This window comes from Tubulanus polymorphus, chromosome 8 (assembly GCF_964204645.1).
Source record: "Tubulanus polymorphus chromosome 8, tnTubPoly1.2, whole genome shotgun sequence".
In the NCBI taxonomy this organism is placed as follows: Eukaryota; Metazoa; Nemertea; class Palaeonemertea; order Tubulaniformes; family Tubulanidae; genus Tubulanus; species Tubulanus polymorphus.
Window position 1 is genome coordinate 621,376 of NC_134032.1, and position 22,900 is coordinate 644,275.

Sequence of the window (22,900 nt, forward strand, 5' to 3'; positions counted from 1 at the left end):
CACAGCTAACCTACACGGCTGTTTGGAATCAGTCGTTTCGGGATGAAAAATTTGCAGAAAATTCCGAAACATTTTCATTCCACCACGAGGAGACTGAAATTGACTGGTGACCCACGTACACTGGGCGAACTTTGGTTATCGGAGCTAGTCGCGACTATAGTCGAACTAAGTGAAACCGAATGTCAGTTAGTCGGAACCATAGTCCGGAAATAGTTCGGAAATAAAGCGCATTCGGTTATTAGTTCCGACCACTAGTCGACTAGATACGAGAACTGAATTTGGCCCTTACTGAGGAACTAGGATTCTGACCCGGCGGACACGACCATCAGCCAGGAACAAGATAGTCCCGACCAGTTTGACCAGTGTGTGGTCGGCGGATGAGAGAGGATTAATGTACAAGGCAAGCCACATCGGAGCCTCGCTTGGAAGGTCTCCGCTGAAGGCGCTGCTTCAGTCTGATTACTCCGTCATACAATCCACCTTTTTTCAACCCAATATTCCCAGGCGTGGGTCCAGGGGAAGCTTTGGGTGCTGCAGCACCCCCGCCTAAAGCCCATCGCACACGTTTGCGATATATTTCATAATCTTATGCGATCTTACGCCAATACGATCGTCAAAGGTGATTCAAGAAGCTGAATTTAGGTAGGTTTCACGGAATACGGTAAGTAATTTACAGTCGAAAGTTAAATGTAGTTCGTTGCCTAAAATGTAACAGGTGGGCCAAAATCTATCGGTTCTGGGTAGATGGCAATTTATTTACAGGTGTGAGACAAGGCCCAAATCCTGAACTGGAATAAACTGGTCTGTACTGTCTGGTGCTGCCCCTATGTATAACGATGGCGGGAAAAACGTGAACTAACATATTACTCGCTTGCCAAAGTCCTCGAACGGCTGTACTGGATAAACTATTTACCGATTTGCGAGAATTCTACCACCGATGCAGACTTGCTACGATTACGATTACGATTTTATTTACACTCCAACCAATTCCATGGTATATGGAGGAAAACTATTACACGTGTATATACAAATATTTACAAAACAAAATTGAAGTGATAAACATTTAGAGGATAAAAACGTAACAAAATATATATATTGCACGTTTGAACGTGAGAACACTGCCGCGGTATGGATACCCTGATTTGTATATTGTCGGAGCCACCCATTTCTCCGGCTCCGGTCACTTGCCGCAGTCGGTTTTAGTAGTTACGCACACGCGATCGCTGATTGGCCGACGCGTAAATATACGTCATTATAGTTAATAATAAACACCAGGAAACACCCTATGTCTAGAGAACTGTAAAAAATTGAACACATTTTCAGGGTTTTGAGGTTTTATTTGGTGACAAGAACCAGATTAAGAACCACGCAGTGTAGAGGTAAGAACCTCATTTGGTTTCCATAAGGCCGCTAGCATCTAATCTGCTCCGAGGAGTCTGGAGTTCTTCTAAATTGAGCTGAACTGCTAAAGAAGAAAGTTGAATTCTAATTTACTAAATAAATTAGTGTAGTTAGTGAAGTGAGTGTACTTAAGTATTATTCAGGCTTCCTGTCGTTGTTGGTGGTAACCTTGATCCAATGAGCTTAGGCCTATAGGCATCAGTAACATCAATGGCTGTTTTTTATATGCGTGTGGTTTGTGAACATCCGTAAGCAAACCACAGTCAAGGCGCCTGCTCATCCTTTTATGACTTAGTCTGAATACCAGTCATTGTTACCGGTTCCCTACAACGTCAGACGCCAAAGCAACAACTGATTTTCAAATCAAACCTTAGGCCTTATGCCTATAATAGGCCTATACACTAAGTAATAAAATGTCAGTGTATGCTGAGTAGGCCTAGGCTAAACTATCGCTGATGGATGAAAACAAAAACAACTTCAGTTGAATTACAAATTGTTGCTTGGATAAAAAACTGAATATTAATGAAAGTATGGATCAAAACGTCGCGCAGAGAACATTATATCCGACATATGGTAAATTATCGGAGTTATTGAATTGAGGTAGGCCTAGTGTTCAAATGTTAAAGAGAGATATCCCTCAGGGTCCCTACGACTCCCTTGGAAACTCGTTCTAAACCAAAATGTTTTTCAAGGTACATGTACTGGATATTCTTGAATTTGAGCAAAATGTCTCGAAGTCCTTGAAAACTCGTTTAATTTTGAGAAATTGGCAATTCGATTTTGGAGTAGTCGACGGCAATACAGGGTCCGATCTAAGGAATGAAAGCCACTTGCCCGGGGGGGGACAAGCATATCTGAAATTTCGCTTGCCCCCCTCCAAAAGCTACTTGCCCTACACAGGCAGTCCGATTGGTGGCGCTATCATCCGTTGTATTGAGTGGGACAAAAGCTTTGTGACATAAAATTGCACTAGCCCGGGGGACAAGTGATAATGATAACCTACTTGCCCTGATGAGAATATACTTATCCCCGGCAATCAGACAAGTGCTTAGATCGCACCCTGCAATATTATGGAGATATTATGAAAGTGATGCAGTTTGAATTTTTTTCTCCTTGAAACGCCCTTGAATTCTGGAATGACTGATTTGTAGGAATCCCAAAAAGATCGATGTCAGACGCGAAAATAGATAGACATTAGCGGCTGGTTTGTACTTTCCCTAACCTATAGTTTAGTTTTAAGACGTGGCCAGTGCCGTAAGGTTGCTTGTCCCATACCGGCCGGCAGGTAGCCCTAGATGCCGGCCGGCGACGCTGGTTTGTTAAACTGAAAAGATAACAATGTGTTAGATTATAAATAGAGTTATCAGTACTGTTCGAGTCTCGTTATCGTAACGGTATCTCGATCCACAAACCGAGCGCGCGCTCGAGCCAGGGCACGAGTTATCTTATCTTCGAGATAAAATCATGTGACGCACTCAACATCAGTTATTATTGTATTGTATTGTTTGTAAATATTAGAGGTCGAACTTGTTCAAATCGAGCGATAAAATCACGACACCTGAAATTACCACCATATTTATCCCTCTTAGAATCTTAAGAATTACTATTCGTGACCTTGTGCGAGGACGCGGAGATTCTGTCATAGATTAATCCTATCGCGCAATAAAGGGACTGCGGCAGGCAAGGATCCTCCCCGGTGTCGCCAGACTTCAAGTTCTACATTTCGGTTAAATTCAAATCAACTTTTCTGATTGTTAGATTAATTTGCAGTGACAGCTTTACCATAGGCACTGTGAGCGAGAAAGTCTATCTTATCTGTTCACTCGTGATTAGGAAGGCTAAAAATCCCGGTTGGGATTTCATCGAAAATTAACAAATATTTTCACTACAAATAACCGAGTGTATTGTGAAGCGCCATCTGGTGTGTCAGGGTGCGATCTAAGCAGTTGTCCGATTGTCCGGGACAATTATATTCTCATCGGGGCAAGTAGGTTATCATTTATCACTTGTCCCCCGGGCTAGTGTAATTTTTTGTCACAAAACTTTTTTCCCACTCGATACAACGGATGATAGCGCCACCAATCGGACTGCCTGTGTAGGGCAAGTATTTTTTGGAGGGGGCAAGCAAAATTTCAGATATGCTTGCCCCCGGGCAAGTGGCTTCTATTCCTTAGATTGGACCCTGTGTGGGCCGCCAGTACCTGATTTCCCAACTAGCCTTATTAGTGAAACGATGGCGATATTTTATTTAGAATACCTCGCGTTACGACCCGTCCGATTTCAGCCGCTCGACTGGCAACTTGCCATCCGGTGAAAATAAGCCGTTCGTTCATTTGTTTATTTGTGTATTATTTGTGGCATGAAATTTTCCGCGTGGTCACATGTGACCACCAGTGACTGAGTTTCGAGTGTGTGTGTGTTCTATAAAAATCCGGTGACTCGAATGAGAAAAATTGAACTTCTGCCAAAAATTTCACTCAAATGTCAACATATGCAATTCATTTAATTCTGGATATTCATCCGAAATCAAGGTGACTTAGTTTCATTGTGAGCTGAATGTACAAAGAATGTATTACGAAACGTCATCGAGACAAACTCGCGATATTAATTTAAACAAACTGTTATTGCTTTTTCCTCACTTTCGGGCGAATGTGAGGAAAGAAATGATTGATAAAATATGTTAAAATTGATGTAGTGGGTTTTCTCTTAAAGATATATTCATTACCACAATGCGGAAATATGATTAATTTCGAAATTAATTATTCCCATAATTTCAACACAGCTTCTTTTCTTCATCGAGCAAAAATGAAGTTCTTTTTTTTTCAAATATTGAATCAGACATAGGAAGTGGATATTTTGCCTAGATTACTATAGTAAACATAATCATGCAAATCATTCAAATCATTTTAGGTAGGAGTTTAAAGAACGTCAGCATTATGGCATTTCAAAATAACAATTACAAGTGTGAATTTGGCATTTATTTTGTAACTAAACATATTTCATAAATCTTATTTCATTTCTGATAGATCTTGATATTTGATCTTTGAGAGAATGTACGCTACACCGTTGATATATCAGGGCTACAGACTGGTTGCCGGTCAATTCAATCATTATCGATATATTCAAATCTAAAATAGATTATTCACTGATTTATACGCCGCACCGCGGTGTAGATGCACTGAAAGGGTTAAGCAATACGTCGTTTTTCAAGGGCAGGCGTTGATAAACATTTTCAGTCGGTTTTCTCATCGATGTTCAATCCTGAGGATTTCGTCTTGGTTTCTAGGTTTTTAGGTACCGATTGTAGTCACAGGTGATGAAACCGCGCGACGATGAATTACGTCGGTAAATTGCTGTCGAATTTCAAGGGTTTCTACAGCGAGATCAACTCGGCGACGTTAACCGGCGCGATCGACACGGTCGTCGTTGAACAGGATGACGGATCGTTCGTTTGTTCGCCGTTCCACGTCCGCTTCGGTAAAATGGGCGTGTTACGATCGCGCGAGAAGAGGGTAAGTCGAATTCCGCATTCCGAACGCGATTTTATAACGTTTTTGAAAACTATTAAATGTATATTAAAATATATATATATATATATATTTAAAATTATATTAAAAGCTATTGAAAATGCTATATTTTTTATTTTTTTTGGAAAGGATTGATTAGTTTTTGCCGAATAAATCCTATACAAATTTTTCATGTCATCGAAATTCAATACTTCAGTTATTAAACCTCGCCTAACTCTGGCAAACTGGAACCGGCAAAATCGGTCTTGAGTTGACGGTAACAAGTTAAATCCCCCCAAATTTGATTTTGTAGCAAAATTCAGTGAAATGCTTCCAATTATTGAAAACTTAAAATCTTTCAAAAATTTCAAATTTTGTTTTTGAAAATATTCACCTTGGATAATCTGTGACTTAACGAAGCAACGCGCTCAAAGATGACATTATTCTGTAACCGTTAGCCAGCGAAATGATATAATAGTAGTTTTGAAGAGTTCTATGAAAAAATCTAGTTAAATAGTTATAGTAAAATATCTATGTACCCTAGATATAATATTGTAAATATTAATATCTGTTTTCATATAGGTTTTATACTTGAGTTTGATAGAAAACTGATTTTTGGGGGTTTATTACCTAGGGGGTAATTACCGGGGGGTAATTAACTACATTGGAATTGGGCCTTACAGGGTACTTATGATTCCTTGATTCCTTGAAAACTGCTTCTAAACCAAAAATGTTTTTAAATGTCCTTTCATTTGAGCAAAATTCCCGATGGCCTTTGAAGACTGCTTGAATTCTTCGAAGTAGACAGTTAGAAAATTGTTAGAAAAAGGTTTACTGTAACCTCATTGAGAGTTTGATTTTCCAAAAAAAGGTTAAATTGTCTTTAAATTGCTCATCGAAAATGAACTGATATTCCCTGGGTATATCCCAGTGTTGTATTAAGCGCCATCTGGTGTTGCCGGTATTCCATTCACTAGTATGACATCACTCGTAGCACGCCCTCTGGTGGCAGTTCGATCGTTGAATTGATTTTTTTGCTATGCGATCGATTTCAGGTTGAGATTACAGTTAACGGCACTCCCGTCGATCTGCATATGAAACTAGGCGATTCCGGCGAGGCTTTTTTCGTACAGGAATGCGATGAACAATCTGAGGTAAGAGCCTACTGAGAAACCTACTGTACCTACTCCTACTGAGAACCTAGCGTACCTACTGAAATAGGGGTCATTCATTTATTACGTACGCATTAGGGGAGGGGGAGAAGGATCAGTGCAGTTGCGTACTGTAATGCTTAATGTATATGAAAAAATGGCCGATTTTGCGTACAGAGGGGGAGGGGGGTTGAAAAATTTAAATTTTATGCGTACGTAATAAATGAATGATCCCATAGCATTTCGATAATTCTATGATTTCATTTATTACTATTGTTAAGCGCTATGATTATCTTGTAAACAAATTATTATTATTATATTATATTATTATTATCATAATTATTATTATTATTATTATTATGAATGTACTGAACCTACTGAACCTACCATACCTACTGCAATCTATAATATTCCGTAGGTTTTTCTTGATTTGTTTCTTTAAAATCCCGGCTAAATTGAGGAATCCAAGCCTCTTGAATTCTCTGAGAAATTTTTGCTGAGTTTAAAAGTCGACCCGGCCAGTCGTCTATCTGTACATTAATTTAAAAAAGAAAATTATAATCAACCTAACCTTACAATAACAACAATGGGCCTAGTTATAGAAATGAACTGATTACAAATTTCATTGCTGATTACAAAATGACCCGGCCGATTAGGCGAAACAAGGTATCATTTATTAATCTAAACCTAAAGGCCTAATATTTTGAGAATCCTTCGATATAATGAAAGATAGATTCAGTCTAACTGTTGTACGTTCATCCCTCAGAGTTGGTCATTTTATCACCAATTTCGTGTGGTCAACACTATCAAAGTTTGGAAACCTTTCAAATCAATTGACTTCAGGTTCATGATATGATGATAGGCCTTCTAAGAAATGTGTGCTTAGAATAGTGCGTTACGGCCTGATGCTTGTTTAGACTATAAATGTCTGTCTAGGTTAAACAGGTTTTTTAATTTAGATTCTGTCGGTTTTGGTATAAAAATTTGTACGTAATATTCCACCTACAACTAACACTAAAATATTATAACGATTTACAAGCTGTGACAACAACGCACAAAATAATTCAACCTCCCACGAATAATGAATTTAGTCGGTTTTAAATATTCATTCGCGCGTATAAACCGTGTTTAACGTTTAAAAACATGTGTCACTCGTTCTCTGTCGGCAGGGATTTCATGAGTGTTTAACCCATCAGTTCTCAATCCACCCTGACTATTACTCCTCAAGCCGCCCGTATCCACCCTCACTATTACTCCTCAATCCACCTGTATCCACCCTGACTATTACTCCTCAATCCACCTGTATCCACCCTGACTATTACTCCTCAATCCACCTGTATCCACCCTGACTATTACTCCTCAATCCACCTGTATCCACCCTGACTATTACTCCTCAAGCCGCCCGTATCCACCCTCACTATTACTCCTCAATCCACCTGTATCCACCCTCACTATTACTCCTCAATCCACCCTGACTATTACTCCTCAATCCACTTGTATCCACCCTGACTATTACTCCTCAATCCACTTGTATCCACCCTGACTATTACTCCTCAATCCACCTGTATCCACCCTGACTATTACTCCTCAATCCACCTGTATCCACCCTGACGATTACTCCTCAATCCACTTGTATCCACCCTGACTATTACTCCTCAATCCACCTGTATCCACCCTCACTATTACTCCTCAATCCACCTGTATCCACCCTGACTATTACTCCTCAATCCACCTGTATCCACCCTGACTATTACTCCTCAAGCCGCCCGTATCCACCCTGACTATTACTCCTCAATCCACCTGTATCCACCCTGACTATTACTCCTCAATCCACTTGTATCCACCCTGACTATTACTCCTCAAGCCGCCCGTATCCACCCTGACTATTACTCCTCAATCCACCTGTATCCACCCTCACTATTACTCCTCAATCCACCTGTATCCACCCTGACTATTACTCCTCAAGCCGCCCGTATCCACCCTGACTATTACTCCTCAATCCACCTGTATCCACCCTGACTATTACTCATCAATCCACCTGTATCCACCCTGACTATTACTCCTCAATCCACCTGTATCCACCCTGACTATTACTCCTCAATCCACTTGTATCCACCCTGACTATTACTCCTCAAGCCGCCCGTATCCACCCTGACTATTACTCCTCAAGCTGCCCGTATCCACCCTGACTGTTACTCCTCAATCCACCTGTATCCACCCTGACTATTACTCCTCAATCAGTGCTAATCAATACCCGTATAGTGCTGGAGATAATTTGAAAATTTTGAATAATTCCACCCTAGTGTGTTTAATAAAGGGAATACCGCTATAGTGCGTTGTTAGTTACTAATATTTCACCATGTTTGAAAGGTGCTGCCATCTTTCAAGAGAGATTATTACTAATTACATCAATACACCGCAGTGTGATGTACTAGGAAAATACATCACTGATTAATACACCGCACTGTCGTGTAGACGTACTGAAAGGGTTAACACTATTCACTTCTCTACAATTTATCGAGTTAACCCTGCCCTTCTGACTAAATGCTAACTGCTGCTCAAAACCTTATTCAATTGCGCCCAATTTTCTATTTCCAGTTTCCTGATAACCTGGCGACGTCTCCCCTACCGTCGGTGGAGGAACTCATGCAACAAGGCATCGCTGATTTACACAAACAATCGAACCGTCGTGAAGCGAGAGATCGGGCGAGCACGTCGGGCACCGATCACACCACCGGGTCGAGTAACATCGATAACGAGTCTGATTTCTATTTACCTCCGCCGGTAATAGAGGGCGCCGGCGTTCGCGAACGCACCGAATCGGAGCGAAGCAGCACGTCGACGTTGCCGTCGCGTAAGAACTCGGACACGCCGCCGGTCGCCGCGGACGCGTCGTCGACGACCAGGCGCACGCGGACGGAATCAGAGCGAGTCGGAGCCAACGAGATCGGTGCGGCGAGTTTAAAACGGTCGTACTCGACGCCCGAGTTGAACGACGCGTCGTTTAAACCGATCGAGACGGAGGAGTCGTACAGCGGTCGCGACGGCTCGGCCGTGCTCGTCTCGAAACCGCTGGCCATCTCGCCGAAACATATCCCGCTGACGTCGTCGTCGGACTGCGGCGTCGCGCGGCGCGAGACCACGACGAACGAAGACGACGCCGCCGCCACTAAGAAGAAGAAAAAGAAGAAAGGCAGCTTGAAGAAGAGGCATAAAGCGCGTCAGAATTCGAGCGCGACCGATTCCAGTTCGGCGGCGAGCCACGTCGTGAATACGGCCACCGACGCCGAAATCATATTCAACATGGACGACGACGAAGACGGCAGTTCGGACGCAGCGGCGGCCGCGGCGGTTAATGCTATACCGCGTACGACCAGTCTACCGATCATCGAAGAGAATCGTATGGAAATGACGAACGACTGGGCGCGGACTCAGTTCGCGGCGCAGTTTCATCCGTTCTCGGACGGAGATATCACTCCTATTGTCAGGTATTTATTAATTATTATTATTATTATTATTATTATTATTATTGATAGACCACTGAAAATTTTCCTTTAATTGTTAGCTTCCACGAGGAGTATTCTGTGGAGTCAATTTGAGTCATTTTTTGTTTCAGTCCGGTCGGGTCAAGGCCGCCGTCGCCGAAATCCGACACGGAGGTCGAGTGTAAGAAGATAGAATCGGATCCGTCTGGTCAGGAGCAAGACGACGTGAAGTGGATGTGGGGCGAACTTCCCGAAATAGACCGCAACAACAAAACAAAAGAATCGGCGACAGAAATGAAAAAAACAGGTGCGAGTTATACCATCTCCTCGCTTGCCAGGGGTCGGGTATCACTTCCTGAACAGGTTTGCGCCCCCTTGCCTCACGACGTGTGATTTCATTTCTGGCTACTTGCGAAATACTTCCTTGTTTGGTAAGACGTTTGCTGATTGGTCCATTTCACGGGAAAACCAACATAAGCCTGATTTTGTTTGTTACAAGCGCTGTGATTGGTTACGTCCGGATTCTGGTCGGCTAGTAACGACTGCAACGACTCGTGAGGTCAAGGGGTTCGGGGAACAGCTTCAGCGTATCGGGTTCGAATCCCTTGTTGATGGAGTTATGCCCGCAGATAAACTTGAAGTAGGATATCTAGATCGATGATTATCCATTTCAGAGGTGGAAAACGCCGGAGGTTTGTTTCATTTCATGCGCAAAACTAAGAAACTACGACATCAACCGGAACAGGAGGGAATTTATTTAGAAGATCTGAAACTTGATGAGATGGACCCTGAAGTCGCTGCACTTTATCTATACAACCCAAAGAGGTATTTATTGTTTATTTTATTTATTATTTTTTTAGTTAAATTTAAAACCGACTGAACTAGCGACACCTGCTGGTAGCCACAGAAGCTGTAGTTGGTGTCCTACTGCACACTAGCGACACGTGGTGGATCCTCACTTGCCACAAGTGGAATCCTCTATAAACTGACCGGATAAATGTCTGTTTGTATTTCAGCTCAGTCGTGTCTCACCCTCAACACGTGGATGAAGACAATGAATCGGGCCGCGGCGCGTCCTTGCCGCAGTCACCCGTATCAGTAGAGGGCACCACTAGTATCGAACTGTCTCACAAATCATCACTTGAAGATAGCGGGTGAGTAATCACTGTCAGTGCTGGAGATAATTTGAAAATTTGAAAAAATTCCACCCTAGTGTGTCGAATAACGGGAATAGCACTATAGTGCGTCTACACCGCGGTGCAGTGTATCATTAGTTACTAGTATTTCACTATGTTTGACAGGTGCTGCCATTTTTCAAGAGAGATAATTACTAATTACATCAATTCACCGCAGTGCGGTGTACTTGCAAAATCTATCACCGATTTATACACCGCACTGCGGTGTAGACGCACTGAAAGGGTTAATTGAGAGAAATAGACGATTAGAAATGTTTTTCTAGTTTGCAGTTGTACATAAGTATACAGTGTACTAGCAAAATCTATCACCGATTTATACACCGCACTGCGGTGTAGACGCACTGAAAGGGTTAAATGCCTTGAAATCATGCAATTATATCAGCGTGCGTAACATTTATCACATTCAATATTTCTGTCGTTTCTAGTGAACATTTGTCGGATATGAAGATGTCTATATGCGGCGGACTCAAGGAACACGAAGGTGAATTCCCCAGCGAACGGTTCATGCAAGGTTTAATTACGTACGACGATTTCTGTCAGAACCCGGGCATCTTAACGAACCCGGACCTCGTCATTAAACTCGCTGACAAGTAAGTGTTTCTGTACGGTAAATAAGATAAGAACCCTACTGCGTACAAATTAAAAGAATTTTAAAATCGAGAATTTATTTATGGTGAGATCGAAGCGTTGTGTCATTAAGATTTCTGAATAAACAAATTCTCGATTTTAACCTAGTGGGTTTTCATCTTATTTTTCCGCTCTTCACGTTTCGAGTCTGGTTATTGTACTGTTTCTGTACGGTATTCCTAGGCGTCTTACGAGAGAGTTCTGTAAGATAGTCAAAATTAGTTTTAAGGCTCTTCGTTTTTCAAAGCCGCCACAATTTCAGCGGTGAAGCATCGAAAACAGGCGATTTCTGTCAAACAAGGGCACAACTTTGTCCTACGAAGTTCGGGCAATGTTTAAGCGGACTCACAGAATGAACTTAATTAATTTGCCTAAAGTATTTAGTAAAGACCTCTCGGGGATCTAGCCCCTGGATATTTTTGTGCGTGATAGGAATTGTATTTACTCGACAATTAGGTTCAACGTTAGAAATACATTCCCAAGAAATACACTAGTCTCTTAGTCGTGTGTTAAATCGTTTTTTTGTATATATTTTGCAGGTATTACAACTGGCAAGTCGCTGGTCCTATCGTAATGTCTGTTCTAGCGTTCCAAAAACCGCTTCCGGAGGTTCGTATTTTTTTGGCAATTATAGATGATCATTCATTCTCGGCTTCTTGCATAGAATTCAACTACTTCAATTTGTCTAGTTATTTTTGATGAATAATGATAGCAGTAGTAAAAGTATCTTGATGGTTTACAAACTTTGAAGAACTGCATTTGGAAAACGCACTTCTTCGCGCGTTGCTGTGTCGAATTAACGGGTGTTCGTGATTTCTGCCTTTAGAAAAATCAACTGAAAAAGCCTGGGTCCTGAAACTGCCCCTTAGGGGAAATATCCGTAAATGATGCAATTTCTGAGAGGATCAGTTTGCGGCAGGTTTTAAAATGATTTCTGTCTCGGCGTCAAAGGGGGGCATCCTCTATGATGACGAGGCAGGATTCTAGACCCCAGAAAAATACCCCGTCGATATAGATCCGTCTGTGAGTCCTTGTACACGCGTGCTGTTGTGATTGGGCGATAAAGGCTGATATTAACTTTCTCTACTCCAGTTGATGCTTGATAAATTAAATGTCTGTTATTTGCTTGCGTTTCAGCACATAATCAACGATCTTCTGAAACAGCACATGCCGAAAAAAGAGAAGCCGAGAAGAGGAGTGTCGTCGTGGTTTTATTGGCGTCGTGCCAGCACCGACGACGTCGTTCAACACGCGCCGATCAAAGAGAAAGATTCGTCGGGGCCGAGTCCGATATTGAGTCCGATATCGAGTCCGTCGAGTTCGAACCAGGGCAGTCCACAACGGCTGAAACCTCATCGCGCGTTAAGGTATGGTTAGTCTATTCATTTTCAGGGAAGGGAAACATTTAACTCATTGCTGACTTATTAACCCTTTCAGTGCTGACTTATCAATACCCTATAGTGCTGGAGATAATTTGAAAATTCTGAAAAATTCCACCCTTGTGTGTTGCATAACGGGAATACCACTATAGTGCGTCTACACCGCAGTGCAGTGTATCATGAGTTACTGATATGTATCACTATGTTTGACCGGTGCTGCCATCTTTCAATAGATATAAATATTGATTACTAATTATATCAATACACCGCAGTGCGGTGTACTAGCAAAATCCATCACCGATTTTATACACCGCACTGCGGTGTAGATGCACTGAAAGTGTTAATATGAACGTTAAAAGAATTGAGTGCTGGGGCCAGTCGCACAGTCGTGACTTAAGTCCAAAAGTTGTCTTAAATCTGTTCTTAAGTTGTTAGATTGGCTTTAGAACTAAGTTGGTCTTGGACTGGTCTTAAGTCTATGCCATAACTATGCAACCGGCCCACGGTTACTAATATTTCACCGTGTCTGACACACGGGCGCTGCCAAGAGATTACAACTAATTACTAACGTTTAACGAATTGTCGTTTTAATTGTAGACAAGTGAAAGAAGATGACGAATCGACGTCGAGCGAGGCCGAAACCGACGCTTCCGAAATTATCATCACCTCACCGGCTTCAAATCAAACCAAGTCGCTTTACAGAAAGTCCGTTCGCTTGACGTCTGATCAACTGGTAAGACTTCATCCAATACTTATATAACCTTAGTGTTTCGCTGAATGCCCCGATCACCTGATTTAAAACACGGACATCTGATGATATTTGGTTAGTTGTCGTACGGGCATGGACATATAGATTTTAAATGGCGCGACTTAATTCCATTGCGAATCAATTGAACAGTTTGAAGTTCTGGGCCAAAGGAAATCACCCGTGTCTCTACTCTAGTGTCTCTCGGAATCGGATGTGCCTTCGAAATGTTTAAAAAGAAATATTCAGTAAATCGACCTTGTAGTTATTTTGAATATTTTGTCTCTTGTAGAAAAAGTTGAATTTAAACGAAGGAATGAATGAAGTGACGTTTTCAGTGACGACCGCTCTGCAGGGAACGACGCGATGTTCGGCTTACATCTTCCGATGGAGATTCGACGATCGCGTCATTATTTCCGACATCGACGGAACGATTACGAAGTGAGCGTCTAATTATCGCATGGGATATATCAGGGTGGAGCCAGTGACCTGGGAAACTCGACAAATCAGAAAAATCTTGAAAAAAAGTCAGGGAAAACTGCAGGGAATTAGACAAATTTTATTAGGGGCCGGTTTAATAGACTCGTATTAACTGGTATCATGACAATTGTCCCTGGACAACTGTTCCCAGACAATTGGTTCTAGAATCGTATTAACTTCAACCTGGGGGTTAACTTGACTGATAATGAATTGAGTTAACCCCCGGGTATAAGTAATTGATACCAGTCTATAAAACTGGCCCCATACCTCGGGGAATTTTGTGTAATAACATGGAGAAATGTGAGAAAACTCAGGGGATTTGTAAATGGGTGGAAAGTGGCCAGTCTCCTTATAAACCTTAAACATTAATGAGAGTTTATCAGGAGACAGGATTAGTCTAATTTCTGATGTAAGAATCTTAAAATCGGGATGAAAAGTAATTAAACATGAATAAGATATCGATTCAGCGTCTAACGCCATCTGGTGGGATAGCCTCAGGGCGCTGACGTCCTACGTTTATTTTACAGGTCGGACGTTCTCGGACAGATTTTGCCGATGGTCGGTAAGGATTGGTCGCAGGGCGGAGTCGCGCATTTGTACACGCGTATCCACGGAAACGGATATAAATTTCTGTATTTGTCGGCGCGAGCAATCGGCCAGTCGACGATCACGCGCGATTACCTGCGTAGTATACGACAAGGGGAACTTAGTCTACCTCTCGGACCTTTACTGCTGTCTCCTAGCTCCCTTATTAGTGCATTCCACAAGTACGTATAACCTGTTCATCCCTATCAGGACAATTCCCCCCCCCCCCCGGACAATTGCCCTCCAGACAATTCCCCCCATACATTTGCCCCCCAGACAATTGCCCTCCCCCCCCCCACCTGAAGTAAATCCTTTTAAATCTGGATTAACACCACCTAAATACATATATCAATAAATTTATCTGAATTAGTTTTAGTGTTACTTTAGCAGATCAAAACCTTTAAAATTCATCCTCAAGTAATTACAATCCACATAATAAATCAAAAGAAACTTACCGGTAGTTAGTCCACTTATTAGCGACTGATTTACTGGAATGAGTTTTAGTGTTTAACAAAGTATTTAGCTAAAGTTAGTTAGCTAGTCTATTTAGTTAGTTCTAAGTTAGTTAGTCTAATTTATCAGAAGTAGTATCTGTTCTACTTCAGGTTAAAATTCGGGCGGGGGGCAATTGTCCGGGGGGGAATTGTCCTAGAATCTCTGTCCATGAGTCGACCGGCACTGCTACTGCGGCAAGTGAGGGTCAACCGGGTGTCACTAGCAGATTCTAGCAATTTCTTCTAAATTTCAATTTAACTCAAAGTCAACCTTTCCGATGAAATCTATCTACAGTAGTAACTACTATAGATAGAAAATCTAATAACTACTAGTTTTTAGATATTCTGTGCTTTGATTTCTTCTTAAATTTCACGTTCAAAACTGCGTAAAAGGTTAAGTTAGATGTGGGTGTGTTTATATGCAGCAAGCGTGTTAAAAAACTGGAAAATGTTTGCGTGATTTAAGAAAAAAAATTTTTTTTTTGCAGAGAAGTGATCGAACGAAAACCTGAAGAATTTAAGATCGGTTGTTTACGCGACGTGCAGGCTTTGTTTCCGGCGAGTAGGAATCCTTTTTACGCCGGTTTCGGAAATAAAATCAACGTAAGATTTTTTATTATCGCCTACATGTCATACTAAACTTTTAACAGTCATTGAGGTTCGGAAATAGGTCTGGTGAAAGTCTCGGTATTTTCTGTACTCAATTGTAGAAGTTAAGCGAAGATTTGTCAGTAGCCCTGCTAGCTCAAGTGCTAGAGCACTCTACACCCGGACTGGGTTTCATAGATATGGAAGAAAAATAGTCCCTGGGAACATTTTGAAATTTGTCAGTTATAACCATGGTTTCTCATTGTTACTACGGTGGTTGTCAACCAGATTGAGGATTTATCCCTAGGGATAACTTTGATACTCAGTCTATGAAACCGGACTCTGATTACAAACTTTTTGCTGCTTGGCACAGGTCACGTTTCAACCTTAATTAAGTCTATATTTAATTCAATTACTGGCAATCATTCAATGATTCAAGGTCTCAGTGAGTAGCTCGGTGGGATAGGGCATGACTCACCATCAGTGCTGAGTGACTAGTGGGCTCGAGTTCTGCTGGCTGCTTACTACGTGCGGGCAACACTTTAAAGGCCACCGTGTCATGAGGTTAAATGAATAATCCAATCCGGTTAGTCTCGGGAAACCAAGATCTGAACGACATAAAGCAAGATAAACAAACATCTTGTTAGATCTGATTTTTTACTTTTTTATTCGATCAGCTGAAAACTAAAACATCAGAAAACTCGAAACCTCGCTAATTAAACTAACCTTATCGTGAATTTTTTACCGAAACCGATTATGTTTTGACGTGTGCTTTGTAGGATACATGGGCGTACCGCGCGGTTGGGTTACCTATGACGAGGATATTCACGATAAACCATCGCGGTGAACTACGCCATGAGTTGACGCATACATTCCAATCATCGTAAGTATAACCGATTCAGAAACCGGTTCAGCATCCTTAAAAACTCCTACGCTGAAAATGCTTTCAAAGTTGCTTGAAATTCCTCTCTAAGTTGAGCAGAATTCCTGAAACGCCTTGAAGACTCCTTCGATTTTGAAAAATTGGCAGTTAGAAATGTTTAGTAGATCAGTTCAGTTGGGACCTAGATTTATTTCATTACCCAATTAGGCGGTTACTGAATAAGAAACCGAGTGTGTAGTTAGTGTGAAGGATAAAATAGAACGATAACCACACTCAAACGTGGTGAATGAATAATAAGATAAAAACCCACTATCTACAGATTAAAAGAATTTAAAAACAAGAATTTATTTATTCAATCTAAAATATATAGAATACACGACGTTGATCTCTAGGGTGAAACGTTGTGTCTTATATATATATTTTAGATTTAATAAATAAATACTTGTTATTAAATTCTTTTAATCTGTAGATAGTGGGTTTTTATCTTATTGTGAAGGATATAAGTTTGTTTACAAAACCACTGAATTAAATGGTTTACTGAGATAAACAGTTCCGATTTAGGAGGAGTCTGCAGTAATTGGGACATGAAAGTGATGCAGACGCTTCTTTGAAATATGAAATTTTCTCCTTTAAAACTCCTTGACAAGTCTTAATATCCTGGAATGATCTGCAGGGTTCAGGGATCTGCGTGTTCTACAGAACTCTGCAGGGACCGTTAATGCGTCCTAATCTCGTAAAATGAAGTCAACTTCAAAATTAAAATTTTTTTTTTTTCAAGGTACTGGAGTCTTAGCGACGTAACCGATCACTTCTTTCCTCCGCTGCATCATTCGAAAACCTCGGGCGAGAAAGAACCGACCGGCGACTTCCACGCGTCCGATGAGTTCAGCACGTTCACGTATTGGCGCGAGCCGATCCCGGAATTAACGATCGACCTTGAACCGTTCGCGGACGACGACACAAACGCAGCTTCGAAATAAATTCGAACATCAAGTCTTCGACCGGAGAACGGTGGCTTTACTTGTATCTTTTTCCCCGGTACGCGGCTTCGCGCCTCGACGCTTGCACGGGCCTTAACTTAACCTTCTGTACACCCACTTCATATATTCCTGGATCCACCCTTTGTCAAACGCTCTTAACCCTTTCAGTGTGTCTACACCGCAGTGCGGTGTATGAATCAGTGATACATTTTGCTATTTTTGAAATATGACGCTTTTTATTAAGATAACCAGACAGTAGCTTGCTTTGAATTACGACTAGTACACGGCACTGCGGTGTATTGATGTAATTAGTCATGTCTAATTAACTCTCAGCACCAGTCAAACATAGTGAAATATTAGTAACTAACGATACACTGCACCGCGGTGTAGACGCACTATAGTGCTATTCCCGTTATTCAACACACTAGGGTGGAATTTTTCAGAATTTTCAAATAATCTCCAGCACAATAGGGTATTAATTAGTCAGCACTGAAAGGGTTAAAGAATTACGATATATCCTTGCAAAAGAATTTAGCTTTTCCGTGTGGTTCTAAGTGTGAAATGATTAATCAACCAATTCTCGATGTTTTCAATGTTAATAATGCAGTCAATTAATTCAGTATTATCAACAGCATCCATGATACAATAATTAGTGTAATTAATTAATATTCTATGTGAATGTGTAATAATGATAATCGAATTAATATTCACAGCAGTCGAACCGGTCTAATCAGGATCAGTTCAGACCGATAAAATGAAATTCATCCATTTTATCAGAAATCCAGATTAACTCTTTCAGTGTGTCTACACTGCAGTGCGGTGTATAAATCAGTGATGTAGATATTGCGGTGTATTGGTGGTACAAGCAAAATGCATCACTGATTTGTGCACTGATTTGTGCGGTGTAGACGAACTGAAAGGGTTAAACCGGTTTAGACCATGAATTACCGGTAAAGCGTGTTGTAAACTATCCTGAATGGAATTATTTGTTTAGTTTTCGTACGAACCTCTTTAAATCAATCGTTTAATGATTCGATTATTTTTTCTATCGATCGATAGTAAATTTGTACTTAAGAATTATTGTTTATATCGAAAAATCATCGAATATATATTTGTTATTATCAACGTTGTTTTGATGACTGATGCTTTAACCGAAACCGGTGTCGTTTGACTTTAAAAATAAATATTACAGAATTATTTCTCGGTGCACAAAAAAATGGTGATGATGGTTTTGTTACCGAATGACGATAGCTGCAAACTGTCACAAGGGTCAAATTGAAAATTCTCTTTCAATATATGATATTAAACCTATCGGTGCATCTACACCCTAGTGCGGTGTATATATAGGTGATTGGCTTTGCTAGGACATTGCTGGACTTTGCATCACGGTGTTTTGATGTTATTAGTAATCAGTTTTTATATCTATCGAAAGATGGCAGCACCGGTCGAACATTGCCAATGCACTTAAACGGCTTGCCTGCTATATACACCGCACTGGAGTGCAATTTTTCATTATGGTCGAGATATCAGCTGCCTTCTAGTCGAAGGAGCTATTAAACTGTCGGCAACCCTTTCATTCGCGGTGCGGCGTATCAATCGGAGTTTGACTTTGCTAGTACACCGCATCACGGTGTATTGATATTATACTCTGTTGGAAGATGGCAGCCCCCGTCTAAAATCGAAGGACAGTTAGTTATGATACATTGCACCGCGGTGTAGATGCACTAAAGGGATACACCCGTTATACAACACATTGGGGTGGAATTGTTAAAAATTTAAAATTATCTTCAGCAATTTTGGGTATTAATGAGTCGGCACTGAGACGTTTAGGAGGAAATAAGAATAGATAGAGGTTATTTTGCGTTTTGGTGCTGGTGCTATTGTCGTTATGGCACCTCCGGGTCCTACCCCAATAATACGTGTAAACTGGTCTCTTTGATACAATCAGGTTTGAATCATATAACTCAACAAATTGAACGTAATGTCACAGCCTACTCATATAGATGCATAATGATGAAATTAATTAATAGCTCAACTGTATTTGACAATGTAATCGTAGGCCGAGTACTAACCGGTTTAATTGTTTTTATATATGTTATTTTAATGTATATTTGTAAACACGCAAATTACTACATGTATCTTAGTTTAAGATAAGCTCCTCAGGTTTTGTTTGTATAGAAGTTTTTGACACTTGTCCACGAGAAAATCGCGCACAGCAGTCAAATCATTGTCACCCGATAATGATTATTATTGTTATGCTATTTTGGTCTCAGAAAACACGGACTGGTATTAGAGATGCATAATATAGCCGCTACACGACTTGGGCTGTCTCTTCGTTAGGGCGTCTATAACTCGTGGTTATTTAGTATCTTGTCTATTGATATTGCTAGGACTCTCCACTCTTAAGATCGATGAAGGTTTGTGATACAGTAATAATATCGAATACCGAAATACCAGTAGATTTGATAGTAAAGCCGGCGTTTGCCGTCCCAGGACTTGTTTGCCTAGACTCCTAGCCTAGTTTAACCCAGGGTCTCTTAGATTACTCCAGGGACTCCTAGTTTACCCCAGGGTCTCCTAGATTACCAGGGGCAGACTCCTAGTTTACCCCAGGGTCTCCTAGATTACCAGGGGCAGACTCCTAGTTTACTCCAGGGACTCCTAGTTTACTCCAGAGACTCCTAGTTTACTCCAGAGACTCCTTGTTTACCCCAGGGTCTCCTAGTTTACTCCAGGGACTCCTAGTTTACCCCAGGGTCTCCTAGTTTACTCCAGGGTCTCCTAGATTACCCTGAGCAGACACCTAGTTTACCCCAGACTCGGGCAGACTCCTAGTTTACTCCAGGGACTCCTAGTTAACTCTGGCAGTCCAAAGTTTTCTGATTGGTCAGTGTCAAAACAGTGTTGATATTTTTATTCTGTTATGGATTGTTTTATGATTACAGTTTGTGTAAAGTGTTGATATTATGTTTGTACATATTTTGTTTTGTCCTATGTAATTTTAACGTAATTTTCTTGTATTTTATATCGATGATATAATTGTATTTGGTCTCTCAACATTAGACACACACGTTCGTTGTGTAAAGCCTAGCCTACATCGACACTGCGATTGGAGACAACTAGTTGCCGGGCAGTTTTCGGCGCATGAGAGCAACTGGCTGGATACAATCAGTGTGAGCTAGCTTACGACTGGTTAGCATCCATCAATCTCCAGTTCCAGCCAGTCACCCATATTCTAATTTTGAGCAACTAGTTGTACTCAGTTACTGTCATATCCGTCGATGTGAGCGCTCCATAATCAAAAACACATGGTTGGAACTGACTTAAACAAAGCAGTCTGTCACATGATTCGAGATGCCCTGAGAATATTTGCTAGATTACACTTCTCAGTTGCTGTTGATGTGTGCGCTATGGACCTAGCGACTGGCATGAACCACGTAGTTGCTGGTTTTTATTAGATGGGTACTCGCTCACTAGCAACTGGCATGAACCACACAGTTGCTGGTTTTCATTAGATGGGTACTCGCTCATCAGCAACTAGTTGTCTCCAGTTCCTTTGTCGATGTATGCTTTGCTTAAGGTTAGTTTTTATGGGATGATATTTGTTGAGGATAGCTAGTATATGTCCTCGGGTTATGACAATAGCTGATAAATTTCCAGTGACCCCAGAACTGAGTTCGACTGAGCATAGAAACAAATTGTAGCGCTGTCGAACTGCTTCATGCCATCGTTATTGAATTGGAAATTTGAATTCAGAAATAGAGACACGACTTCATTGTCTCAGTAAAATTGAATTGGAATAACAAATTTGGACTCAAAAATAGAGATGACTTTAGCAATGTGACGACTTATGCAAATGATGACTTACACTTAGTAAATTGGATAAGAAATGCAAGTTGAGACTCATATATTGAGATGACTTCAGCATTGTGACGACTTATCCAAATGATGACTTACACTTAGTAAATTGAATTTCAAATTCAAATTGGTTTTCTACAGACTTGGCTAAGAAAGAAAACTGACTTGTCAGTTACATAAAAACTAATCCAAATGACGACTTACATTGAGTAAATATTAATTTCAAATATTGGACAACTTCAGTACTGTGAGTACTAACTAGCCTGTCCCACGAGATGTGAAACAAGCGCTTTAAAAAACCGTTCTAGCCTTTATCTTATTGTACAATAACCTATTAGTGTAGGTGTTTAGTGGAGGATAGTTTGTGATGAGTTCGCTGGGGTCGCTTCCATAGTCGAGACTCGAGACCAAAAGTGGTCTCTTAAATCTTGAGATTGGTCTCAAGTTGTAATTATTGGCTATAAAACTATAAAGTAGGTCTTAGACCTGTCCTAAGTCTAAGCCCTGACTTTGGAGCCGGCCTCAGGACCCAGTTCCGCAGTTTCGATTTCAGATTATGATTATATTATCGGTTCGTTTTCAAAATGTTCAAACTCAAAAATCTCTGGATCCTGTTTCGTAAAGTTTGATCGTTTTTTGAACCTCGGTCTTCCTGTGCGTGCGCAAGTCGACACGTTCGAATATCTGCTGTATTTTTTACGCGCTGTCGGGAGATTTATTTTTTAAATTCATACGTGACGTGTAAGAATCCGTTAGAAATCAGACCAATCAAAATGCGTGTCTGTGTATATATATATATATATATATATATATATATATATATATATATATATATATATATATATATATATATATATATATATATATATATATATATATATATATATATATATATATATATATATATATATATATATATATATATATATATATATATATATATATATATATATATATATGTTGTGTTATGTACATATCTCGCTATTGTTTATTACTATTTTCAACGATCCTGATCCACGAAACTATAGAATTATTTCATCTAAAATTCCTCGAAACCGATTTGCGTTTTATGGGTTGAATTTTTTCTTGTGTTGAATAAAATAATCTGTAGCCTGTAGAATTTGTATTGTAATTTTTTCTTGTCAAAAGCATTCTGACTTAGTACAAGCCTGGAGCCACCCCTTCAGATAATCTACAGCCTGAATAGACTGGTTACCGGTCTCTATCTTTAATTAGACTGGTTGCCGGTCTCAGACTATTCTGACTGCGAATGCGTGTGTAGACTGGTCGCCTGTCCAATTCTGCGCCACCTGCATTCGCAATCAGAATAGGTAGAGTCCGGTAACCAGTCTACCGGTCTATAACTGAAGGTAGAGACCGGCAAACCAGTCTAATTAGAATTTCGTCTACAATTTCAGACATGTTCGGTTCGAATCCCATAATTAGTAGCTGCCGAAGTTTTCCGGCCGTAAGCATCAGCGGGACGGCCCGGCCAATCAGCGCGCACCATCCGATCGATTGTTCCAATATCATAAATATCTC

At 40.7% G+C, this 22,900-nt stretch overlaps 1 protein-coding gene across 1 annotated transcript; it reads left to right on the forward strand.

Annotated features, from left to right (window-relative positions):
- Positions 1–1,278: 1,278 nt before the first annotated feature.
- LOC141909956 (phosphatidate phosphatase LPIN2-like) lies at positions 1,279–22,133 on the forward strand. The gene is given in 16 exon segments (XM_074800641.1): positions 1,279–1,379; positions 4,688–4,913; positions 5,963–6,061; positions 8,657–9,546; positions 9,675–9,850; positions 10,197–10,368; positions 10,560–10,697; positions 11,165–11,329; positions 11,906–11,975; positions 12,504–12,733; positions 13,343–13,478; positions 13,783–13,931; positions 14,498–14,737; positions 15,538–15,652; positions 16,417–16,520; positions 17,299–22,133. Coding segments are annotated over 15 exon segments (3,066 nt in total). The 5' UTR covers positions 1,279–1,379; positions 4,688–4,733; the 3' UTR covers positions 17,501–22,133.
- The last annotated feature ends 767 nt before the right edge of the window (positions 22,134–22,900 follow it).